General features: G+C 36.8%; 1 protein-coding gene across 4 annotated transcripts in view; it reads right to left on the bottom strand.

Annotated features, from left to right (window-relative positions):
- ZNF608 (zinc finger protein 608) overlaps window positions 1-12,294 on the bottom strand; it is a 75,068-nt gene that overhangs the window by 40,172 nt on the left and 22,602 nt on the right. For all 4 annotated transcript variants that reach the window (XM_056537333.1, XM_056537335.1, XM_056537334.1 and 1 more), the window contains one exon: window positions 9,734-9,998. In XM_056537333.1, coding sequence (XP_056393308.1) covers window positions 9,734-9,998 — 265 coding nt within the window. The remainder of the gene's footprint in view (window positions 1-9,733; window positions 9,999-12,294) is intronic.

Raw genomic sequence — 12,294 nt, 5'->3', positions numbered from 1 at the left:
TAAAAGCAGTCAAGTGTTGTGCAACGCTCTATGCTGCTGCTAAAATTGTCTTGTCTACAATATGGATACAAATGAAGTAAAGTGATCCAGGCACTGAGAAACCTATGATGAAAACTAGATGACACATTTATAGCATAGACTAGTGTGTGCAAAATAATGACTTTCTGCTCCAACAGTTTTGCAACTGGGAGCAGTAAAAGCAGTCATCTAACATTTGTGATTTCGCCAACAGTTAGAAAATAGTTTATGTAATGCATTACCAAAACCTGCTCCACAAACAGGAAGCACATTCCCTGTTTTGCAAATAGATGCAAGTTGTGTGAAAAAACGATTTTTTTTATTATTATTATTTTATTGTTATTATTATGAACAAATAAATGCCAGATTCTGATGTGTCAATCATTTTCTGATATAATGATAGCAAAGTGTGTTGATGTAAAAATATGAAACTATAAAGGTCTACAGGTCTACACAACATATGACCTATTTGACATCACAATGGGTAAATTGAATTTGGACTACTTGAGATGAAAGGGCTTCTCCAGTTTAGGACAATTTTTTTTCCCTATTTAAAGGATAGGGGGAAAGTGTCTTATCGTGGGGGGGGGGGGGCTCCTGTACGGGGCTCCAGATCCCCCTGTGCAGGGAGCTGGGGCTGGCATGCGCCCTCCGTGCATCTTTATCAGAGTGCCGACACACTGATAAACATGAAAGGCATTGAAGGGGCATGTTTACCACTGCTTCGTGCGGTCATCAACACAGCTCTGTGCATGGGGATAGCAGGGACACCGGACAGGAGATCGCATCAGGTCCCATCGGTTGGAACCCCTGTAATCTGATAATTATCCTCTATTTGCATATTTGAATATATTTTGGGATACTATTGAGATACATTTTATTAAACTGGACTGTTCCTTTTAGAATGTTTTATCTGAACATCTAAATCTATGCAGTGACATCTACTAAATATAGACTATCCTGATGTATGGGTCTTATAAAGAGGTTTTCCCTCTATATCAGTTCTGCTTTATAGTGATTTCATAATATATTTTACACTATGACAAATAATCGGAATGATCCGGTCATATGGGTTCCCCTAAAACACTGGAAACGTTGGTAGATCCCAGTGAACATTACATTCCAAATGGCAGATTATAAAAGAAATGCAAACAAATAAATGCAAACGAATATCTATTACCATGATGCAAATATAAGACATTATTTAAACCCATCAGGTATTGTATACTAGGTATTCTTAGTGAAAATTAAATATTATGGTAAGACACTGTAATACTGTCACAAATGTTATAACATTAACAATGGAGAAAAGGCTGTGCAGCATTTCAAGCATTTCCATTTGTGTACATATGTTTACCCCCCCCTCCCCAAGTACAATACCAGCTAATGTTTTACGTTTACACCATTATGTCATACCAGCTCTCCTGCATATAGGTTAAAAAAAAAAAAAAAAAAAAACATCAAGAATCAGTGGTGCAGGTTTTGTTATTTTGCCCCTGTGACCTCAGATAATATAACATTGTCTCAGCTGGTCGCAAAATTGACACAAAAACAAAGTTGACACTTTTCTTTTGCTCGCTTTCCTCCAACTCCAATAACAGAAACAGGGTGTGCTGAGTGAAGAGGACTGTCAATCTGTGGATGTGAAAAGTATGTGGCATGCTGACAGCTTGTTCAGCACACAAAGGCTGCAAAGTGAAAAATGGCTGCCTGCTGAACAGTTTTCAAACGCACAAATTATCAGACATACTATAATTCAATCTGAGCCAGGGAACAGCTCGAACCATTGGTTGGGTAACTGCACTCCTTCTTTGTTGTATTATTTTGCTTGTAAGAGAAAAGCATAGTTGAATCTTTTATGAGAGTTCTCCAAAAAGAAAAAAAAAATTATGTACCAAGAATTATATTTTACTAGTACTTAGATTAGAGTTCAAGAGTGGATTTGTATTAATCTATTTATTTAATTATGGTTTTATTTATTTATATACACTAAATAAAATAACAACAATAATATAAAAAAAAAATATATCACATTCCAAGTAAATAGACAGGAGAGCCACCTTATTCTCAAGTGTCACTCTCCCTAGTTGACTTGACATAACTATGCATTACATGGACAGTTTCTTGGTTTCAAGGGCACCTTGTAATGCCTAATCTCTCCTGTGGTGGGGAAGCTGTAGGGAAATTGAACCCAGGTCTGCCTGCAGATTACAGATGATTACCGGAGGTCCAAGCAGGGAGATAACCAAGAAGCTTAAAGTCATGAAATAAAAAAAAATGATAGTTTAAGGAGGAAGTGCTGTTTTTGATGCAGAAATGTCTAGTTTCCTTGGGAAACAAAATGTAGTTTTCAGCTCAAACCCTTGCTCCTATTAACTTCAATGAGGGTGGGGGAAACTCTCCTAGCAAATCTCCTAGTAAAGTCAAGGGAGCAAATCTCCTATTAAAGTCAAGGGAGCTTCATGGTTGCAATGGGACGAGGTACCCCCCCCCCCTTAATCAACCCTTAAGCAAACAAGCACTTCAAGAGTCCTCAAAAACTTACGCCATAACCACAGGCATTCGGACATTGGTGACCCATCGTCTCAAACATCCCTCTCTAACTCACCTAGCAGGGCCTAAAATGTATGCATTTCAAGAGTTTACTTTTCCCTTCTTTAGAAAGAAACATAATGGGTAAATGTCAATAAGTATTTTCCATATAGAACCCAGTACACCAGACCTCCTTCCATCTGCTAGAGTAGCAAAGCTATACTTCCATTCAGCCTTCTGCAGGGCTTGTATAAAACTGATTCCATTGTTCACAATTGCCATCTATTCACATAACATCTTCAAATTACTCCATATATTTTCACTAAATATGACATTAAAGCTCTTAGAGATATAACCTATAAACAACATCTCAAAAGCAATTTCCGCAACCAGGATGGGGAGAACAAAGTTTAAGTTGGCTCGCTTATATTGATTTTATAATACGCTGTATGATATTTCAAAATAATATACTCATGTTCTAAGTACTCAAGTCTCCCTTAATGGTTTTCATATGTAATTTCATAATCATTAAATCTAAACCACCAGTTGTAACAAAGCTCTGACTGCAGCAATGAAAAATGTACTTCCCAGCAACATATGGCCATATGAAGGATGGATCATTGTAGCAGAAAGGAAAAGTAGGAACAACATAAATAGCATGGCTTAAAGGAAAAGCCACAAGAAAATCACAAATATTTTAAGCATATGGTTTACTGAATATCATAGTTGATGTTGTCTTACGGAAACTTACTATGACCCCAAAAAGAAAGAACAATAAAGAAAAAGATATAGAAAAAGTTTGAAAGGCTTCTGTTCTCCTGGAATTTATCCCTATTTTGTTTAAAAACAGTTCTCAAATAATTACATAACTCTGCCATATGTGCATTTTATTTCTAGTGAGGTGAACACCTGCCAGACACCTCTGGTGCCAGACACCTTTGGGAATACAATAGAACAAATTAGAAAATAAAAATTGGTTCAATTAATTTTGCTCATGAGAACAAATGCCTGAGGGTGTCTGCTGACTTTGGATTGTTGGTCCACTGATGTATCTAAAAACAGTGGGATCTGGGATCTGCCAACTTTAAACCAATGTATATTACAAGCTTAAACCATAGTTATTTTTTTCAATATTAGTATTTGGCTAGGTTTCCACACAGGTTTTATTCTGGTGTTTTTATTTGGAAAGCTGCCACTGCAGTTTTTGAGCTAAAGCCATTAGTGTATTCTAAAAGAATGGTAAATATAAAGGAGGGACTTATACTTCTCCTTCCTACTAGATCTACTGCAGTGGCAGTTTTCCAAAAAAACACAAGAAAAAAAAACTGGGGACTTATGGGGACTATTTTTTATATTTCATTATGTTCAGGCTCGTGTTAAAAAGAAAAGAAACTGTACATATCTTCCCGTCTCCTGCAATTCTGATGATGTCTGATCCCAATGCTCAACAATTCCTGGTTTTAGTGTTTGTATAGGGAAGTGACCACTCAGAAAATCATTGTCTTCAGTGGTGTCCACAAATGAGTTGCCACTTCCCTTTGCCAACATCGACACCAAATAGTGCTAAATACTGGGACTGGGCACCTTCAAAACAGTCGTAAGCAGGGAAGGTAAGTATTTTTTTTTTTAACCCAGCCTAAGCATAATTACACATAAAAATAATCCCTGGAATATCCATGTAAACCTTTTGTTGAATATTATGTTTTACTTGATATTTTTCTTATTGTCATTTTAAAAAAATCTATAAAAAATGTATTGCAAACAAAATAAAATCTTCTGTGCATACAGGTTCATGCCACGGTGGACCAGTAAATATATCTCATCTGCTCCTAAAGATAACTGTAAACACATACTAAAAAAAATTACAGCCACAGTAGGTATCTATTTATAATACTTGGCTATTGTGTAGACATTTCTCTTGAAAAATATACTGATGCAGCTCTAAACATATGCTTCTTTATCTCCCTGAAGGGAAATGAGAAAATACAGCAGTGTGTGACAAGTTGAGTAACAGGTCTCATTTAATAGGAAGTACCTCCAGAGTATTCGATTCCCAGGCTCACGTTTCTGACAGAAGCAAGCTCTGGATTTAGTAGAGGTCAACGAAACCTCGAAATGTAGTGTTTTATTTTAGTGTAGTGTTTCTGAAGCTGAACAATTCCGTGTTCCCAGTAACTGTAAACAGGCAATTGAAGCACAGCTCTGAGCAATCATATGGTTTAGGATCCCCTTGGCCCAAATTCAGACACATTTTAATTAGCAGTAAACAACTCATTTACATAACTTCAAACAGTGCAATTGGTTTTACACAGATGAAGTGGAATAGGCACAACAGCAGTTAACATCTATGGTGATCAGAGCTCATATAACCAATTCAGTGCTCAAAGGCTTGTAGAAAGAAGAAATAAAACAGAAGGGTTTGTTAATAGCAGGGCTATTGCTGAATTGCATTGTGTTTGATTTTAGATTGGATAGCAAACCAATGAGCTAAAAACGATCAACAACAACCAGGATAAGAATGTATTAGAGAATAATGAGCATAACATGAAAAGCCAGGTGGGAGTAAGCCAATCCCAGGAAATCTGACTACATGAATTTCTACCATGCCATGTGTGCCCCAAATGTTACAGCACAAATGTTATGGAAATTCTTTGAGGCATCTGTGAGCAATTTTACACAATATTTTCTCGTGGCAATGAACTTTTTAAACAGGGTAGATCAAAAAGGAAGGAAACCCAAAACATCCTCAGACAATTTTTGTATAGGAGATGAAAAAGTTTACATTTCTTCCATGTTTTTTTTTTCTTACCCTCTAGAGTAAAAGGGGTGTTTCATTTCAAAAGCCCAATGTGAAATAGCAAGCCATCGGAATTACAGAGATGACTGCAACAACTAACTACATTTGGAGACTAAAACAACTTTTTTGTCATTTAACAACCAGTTTCACTTCGATCCTATAATCATTCTTTGCATTTCAAAGCTCCGAGCATTTAAAATAGATTGTGGAGGGATGGAAAGTAATTGAAGCTCTCCACCGTATGGTAAGTGCAGCACAGATGGGGCTTGAAAGTGGCATCATTGATCTTTGTGCCAAATAGATAGTCCTGTCTCCAGATGTTATAGAAAATACAAAAATACACCAACATGATCTAATATTTTGGTACTCATTTCTGGTATGTGCATCATACAAAGGCATAAATATATTCTTTTTAAATTGTATTTGAAAACTTTATTGTCCCCTGAAAAAATATTCAGGAATCAAGAAACAAACACCATGGTGAAACAGATGTGTTTAGTTTATCATCTTCAATTTATAGATATAAATTTTATACTTCCCTTTCTTATGAGGAATGAGAAGGACAGGATAACCCTTGCCTCCTTGAGTAGTATTAAGCAACTCTGATGGGATATAGCTCAATATTTTGGGTTACTTCATGCTATTTATCACCAACCCTTTAATATATGATTGCTATAGGTCCTCTCATTGGAATTCCTACTGTCCTGAGTTAGATGTTTGAATGGAGTAGTGTTCATGCATGTGCACTACCTCTATGTTAATTATGTATGGGACTGACAGAGATGATGAAACACCATACTTGGTTATTTCCAACAGTCTCCACAGCTAATGGAATGGGTCCTGTACAAATAGAAGACTCTTAAACACATTTGTAATCAGTGGGGACCTCACTCTGGATAGGTGATAGATGCTGTTCATGGTCAAAGCCCTTTTAACTATAACACAATTCATCCAAGAAGATCACAAGGAAACAGTCAAAAATGTGAAAAAAATTATTAAAACATACAATAATAAAAAACAATACAACAGATCCTCAAAAAAGGACTGACAAGTTTTGGACGATGTGTCCTTAGTCATAGTCTGTTCATCCAAGTTGTATGGACTATACCTGTTGGTAGACAAAGGATATATCCAAGCCCATCCCGTATATGGCCTGGAATCTACATGCAGGCCTATAGGTTAAGAGCTCCTGTTCTACCCTATTAAAAGCACCAAGTCTCAGTGTGTCCTCATCCCACTGCTGAAATGCTATAATTACAGCAACATAGGAAATTCTTCTGTGCCTCAGACGTTTCACTGTTATTAAATTGCAGACTACAAAGCACAATGAGTATTTGCTTCTGGCACATCTGTAAATAGAAATGGTCCAGCAAACAACATGCACATTTTTTAAATTCAACTAAGGTCAGAAGTTTAGTTTATTCAACTGGAACAACTGCTCAAAAAGCTAACCTGCTTATTCTTCACTATGGCAAACAACATCTTATCACAGTCCTGCTTAGCTAGCATGAGACAACAGAAGCAGCAGAAAGGTCAGATCCCTATATTAGCTGACATGTCATGTAGATACATCAAAGTGATGAGCAGAACATGGCTGCAATTGTCACTTTTTAATTAATTTGGAAAAGGAAAAACTGTTAATACAAGCCCTTACAATTCTACAAAAAGCATCAATTTTATGCTAACAAAAAAATAGGTATACATTTTCCCTCGGCTATGTCTGTGACATTTCAGCTATAAGCAAGACAGTGGGTATGCTACAAACATTGTTTACAGTCCTACAGAAAGATATTTATTGAAGTTAACACTTTCCCCCCTGCCTCTGTTCATACCATATTTACTGTTCTTATAATACTTTCATGGTTGTTTTTACCTTTGATGGGTAAAACAGAGCATTAAGAAACTAGTAAGAAAAATAGCTATTTTTGGTTTTATTGAAAAAAGATTAGTGCAGTGAAAAATGGTCCCATATTAATATTTTAAAAGTTTATTTTAGCATATTAAAATCTATTATGACGAAATAAAAACATTCTACTGCATTTAAAGGGGTACTCTGGTGCTTAGGCATCTTATCCCCTATCCAAAGGAAAGGGGATAAGATGCCTGATCGTGGGGGTCCCGCCGCTGGTGACCCCCGTGATCTTGCACGCTGCACCCCGTTAAAATCAGTCCCCGGAGCGTTTTCGCTCCGGGTCTGTTTACTGTCGTTCACGGGGCCGTCATGCCCCCTCCCATAGACTTGCATTGAGGGGCGAGGCGTAATGTCACATGGGGTGGAGCCGTGACGTCACGCTTTTTCGCTCGCGTGGTAGGGATCCGAAGCCTCCAGCGTTGCTGGAAGCCGTTGAGTTGGGTGCTGCAGCCGAGATCCCGGGGGTCCCCAGCAGCTATCCTTTGGTTAGGGGATAAAATGTCTAGGGGCAGAGTACCCCTTTAAGGCTTTACATACAGCCTTTTGTCATAGTTTCTGTGAGGAAGGGCTTCATGTACAACCCAGAATGCATTTGAATATGTTTTTCTGCATGTAAGTGGATTTTAAAAATGTACAAATAAACTTTTATTGTAACTTTCTGCACTGGACTAACCTTTTTTTTATTATATGTTTATACATATATATACCATTTTTTTTTTGTATGTTGCTATGTTGGCGGTGTCCTATGTAATCCGCAAAGCTTGCACAGGTGAGCTAAAAAAAAACTTTTTGCTCAATATTTTATTCTCCAGTATTCAATCATTTCCCATTACAGCAACTCTGGAACCTTCAAATTGATAATACCATCTTTTAATAATAAAACATTACTTGGGGGTATCCTTTCAGCCAGTAGGATGAAATCCAACCAACAAATATTCTACAAGGACTATAACAAATTACAGGGGCAATAAAGCAATGCAAAGTCTTAGCATCATAACTCATAAGTTCATTGTTTAAAGTTCTTCTTAGTCTTGTAAGAAAGTAGCTAACTATTTACTATAGTTATTATAGCAAAAACTTAAGCATGTCAAGGGCAATGTGTATTCACCATTAGTTTCCAGCTAATTGATTGCTATAGTATAGTTACATTGCTTCAAACCGTAAAAAAAAAAATCATGTTTCCGCTGCATATAGGTGACAGGTGCATTTTAATAACATCCATCTGTCACCTGTGGAAAAAAATCAAGTTATAGCGGAATATTAATTTTACATTCATATATCAAGTCTTAACAAATCTGCATCCAGAAATCCATGCATTAAATTGTAGCTTGAATAAAATATGCAATACAAGCAGTCATAACAAAATCCATTTTAATATCTAAATTGCATTTTGAGGCAAAGTATAACTTGAAAGCTCTTTTATCTATTTCACAAGATGCTTAAAATGACACACTGGCACCGGGGTTTTGCTTACTGAATACACAAACAGGTATTTCTTAAACACTTGGTGAATTAAACCTTAGAAAGATATTAAATCAGAGGCCAAAATCAATATTCCAAAGATTGCTTCATTCTGTAAAAATTCTAATCACGTCTGAAAAGTTAGAGTCAGCAAACTACCTGAGCATAAATCAACAGGGCCCTCCGCAGGAGAGGCCAGAGACAAGGTAGGAAGAGTTCCATTAAAGACGAGCACAAATGTTATCATATCAATAAAAACTATCAATGTAATAAACAGTTAGATTGGGCCATAGTTGATAAGAAGTAGAAAAAAACAACAAGTTAAATCCATAACTCTACTGTGTTGATGCAGAGGAAAGCAAAAAAAAAAAAGAAAAAAAAACTTATAATGTTTATGTAAAGTGCCTTTTCTAGGGGGAAAAAATTTCCCTGACTGCAAATATGGAAGTTAGAAGAATAAAGGACAAGGAAAAATTCAATTCGTTAAAACAATTCCACAACTAAGACAACACACCACCATGCCCCACGATTGTCAGCCTAATCGGGCGTGTTTCAAGTGCATGCGCCGTGTTCAAGAGTGCACATGCAATCAAAATATGTCCGATTAAGCTGACATTCCTGGGGCACGGTTGTGTGTTGTCTTGGTTGTGGAATTCTTTTAAGGGATTGTAATAAACTGTGAGGCTATAGACACACATCTGATGGGCGAGATTAGGACTCTATTTTCTATTTACTATGTAGTTAAAATAATACCTGGATCAACACTTCAATTCCAGAAATCTAGTACTCAAAAGATGTAATATTAGATTTTTTCAAGAAAAACACCAAGACCCCTCTGAAACTTGAATGAATCAATCATCACAGCATTGTGTGGCCGAAAGTTTAAACTGACATCTATGTTTGTTGGCACCTTAAAATACATTTGCCACATCATGTCCAATGACTCTTAAAGAACCTACAATTGAACCCCTTCAATCAAAACATTTTCTCAAGTTATACCAGTTCACACCTACCTTCTTCGGTTTCATGCCAGACAATCCCTTCCAAGTTGACACTGGTGCCAGGTTCACAAGGTCCAAGGCATTCTGGTTCCGTTACTACTCCAACTTCACATGTGTTTACACCAACTGAGCGAGTCCTTACTAAAAGCTGCTCCACGGGTGCAGCGATAGTTGAAGATGGTGAAAAATATGATGGCAGAATTGGAGATGTTGAGATGTTGTTAGAAACTGGTGGTGGTGGTGGTGGAGGGGCAGGCACTGTAAACAGGGGATCAACCTGGTAAGAAAAAAAAAAAAAAAAAAAAAAAAGTTGAGCTTTATTATTTATTGACTGCACATAATAAACTGTAAATATTTAATATAATTTCCAATGTATTGCATTAAATGGCATGGAATTTTTTACAAAAAATGTTGATTGTGTTTTTTTTACTGAGAATATGTTGGTAAAGCCATTGACTTTGTAACCGTGTTGTCTATCCTCAGTTTTGCCTGAAAATTATGGATGCAATGACCTTGGCTTAGCTTTGATAGTAAAGAAGAAAGGTGCGGAGAAGTAGCATTCCCTGCAGAGAATAATTTAATGAGCAGTTACTGAGAACTAGGGCAGGAAAGCCTGCTGTTGAAAGTGTCAGACTGACAGGGAGGGCTGTAATCCCTCTTACCAGAAAACTTTCCAGACAACAGCTCCTATAAAGCAAATGGAATAACTGCAGTATGCTAATAAAGAAAATGGATGCTTTTATCGGCGTGGTGTGTGATTATGAAAATCTTCCCGTAATCCTAAAAGGATGGAGATCCCTCCATTTAAGATGGACAGAGAAACTTACAACATATGGACTATATAAGAGACATCTTGCTCTCATGACATTGATCTGTTTATCTAAAGCAATGGTCTCCAAACTGTAGACCTCCAGATGTTGCAAAACTACAACTTCCAGCATGCCCGGACAGCTGTTGGCTGTCCAGCCACGCTGTAAGTTGTAGTTTTGCATCATCTGGAGGGCCACATTTGAAGACAACTGATCTATAAGAACAAAATTATTTTTGTCTTGGATGGAAAATCTACCAAGGCTAGAAATGACGTATATCTATTTATGCACATGTACCAATACACATAGTTTATAAAATATTATCCTAAAAAAAGAGAACTCAGCTGGCATCGCTATAACTCATGGACTGCCAAATAAAGATCACATTGAAGCAAATGCTAATGGAACACAGTCAACTTGTTGATAAGTGCTGACAGGAGGTGCTCAACCCTTATAAAAACAGTCTTTGAAAGTATGAAAATAGTAGAATAGAATCAAGCGGCACCCACCCCCGTGCTTCCAATGAGCTTTATTCTGTCAATCCAGTTCAAGTAGGGGTACAGCGGGTGCTTTCACAAGAAGGAACAATTGTTGCTCCTTCTTGGGAAAGCACCAACTGTACACCTACTGAAATGGATTGACAAAATAAAGCATGTTGGAAACAGTGGTGAGTGCCGCCTGATTTTATTTTACTACATGAATACAATATTATATATGCAGTACACCTTACAAACACACATAAAGGTACATTGAATCAATATAAAATGATAATAGACAAGATGAGCCCTATGTATCTAACATAACTGCAATTATTGAAAATTAGGTGACTCGCAAGGACCATGTATTGACTTTTTTCTTTTTTTTTCCTTCAATCTACCCAGCTGTAACAATGCTAGGAGGACAGGCAAGGCAATTATCTACAGTGGAAAATATACACTGGTCTAACAGCTGCTAGTGGCAATGTGACAAATCAAGCAAAGTAAGAAAAAGACTCTTTACAGTCTTGCAGTGTTATTTTTACTTGATGTCTGCCAGGTGTTCATGCTTGCTGTAAAGCAGCAGCCTAGCTAGAGATATTAATCAGAGGATTGTCGACATCAAGGCTGCATATACATCTAAGTGTTTACTGAGTAGTTACTAGAGCAGGATTGCACACTGGGGTACCTCCAGTGGATGCAAAACTACAATTGCCAGCTAGAGGCACCCGGGTTGGGAAACACTATGCTAGAGCATGGACTTACAAATAGTTCTCTTTCAAAAGAAAGAAGCCTTTCTCTAAAGTGCAAATTGGGAATGTGGTTTAGTTCCAACTTGTCCAATATAAAAGGATCCTGAATGAGCTGAAAGCAAATGTTCTGTGTTTGTCAATTGGCTTTAACATAGATGTAATTTTATTATATTATACTTAGATATGAAAACACATGAGATTTTCAAAATTTGGTATCTTTGGGATTCATTATAACTATAAAGAACTATTCTTAAAAAACTGCTAGTAGACATTTTTATACAGAGACCCTTATGATAGGCTAAGTCCAGTTCAGAGGATAGGGCAACACTCATCTTACAGGGAATGTTTCATCAGAAAATTGCCTATTGTTTAAATCTAGTTTTTAGTATTTATTATTATTATGATTTTTTGTTATTTTCTTTATAGTGCGATTGGTTTAAAGGCACTGTATATAAGATAAAGGATGCAAATTGTGAATGTGGTTTCAGTGAAACATATTTTTTAAGAGTTTTTTTTCCTCTAGTTTTTCATTTTAT

This window comes from Hyla sarda, chromosome 1 (assembly GCF_029499605.1).
Source record: "Hyla sarda isolate aHylSar1 chromosome 1, aHylSar1.hap1, whole genome shotgun sequence".
In the NCBI taxonomy this organism is placed as follows: domain Eukaryota; kingdom Metazoa; phylum Chordata; class Amphibia; order Anura; family Hylidae; genus Hyla; species Hyla sarda.
Note: the sequence above shows the minus strand (reverse complement) of the source record. Positions and strands in the feature narration are given on the sequence as shown.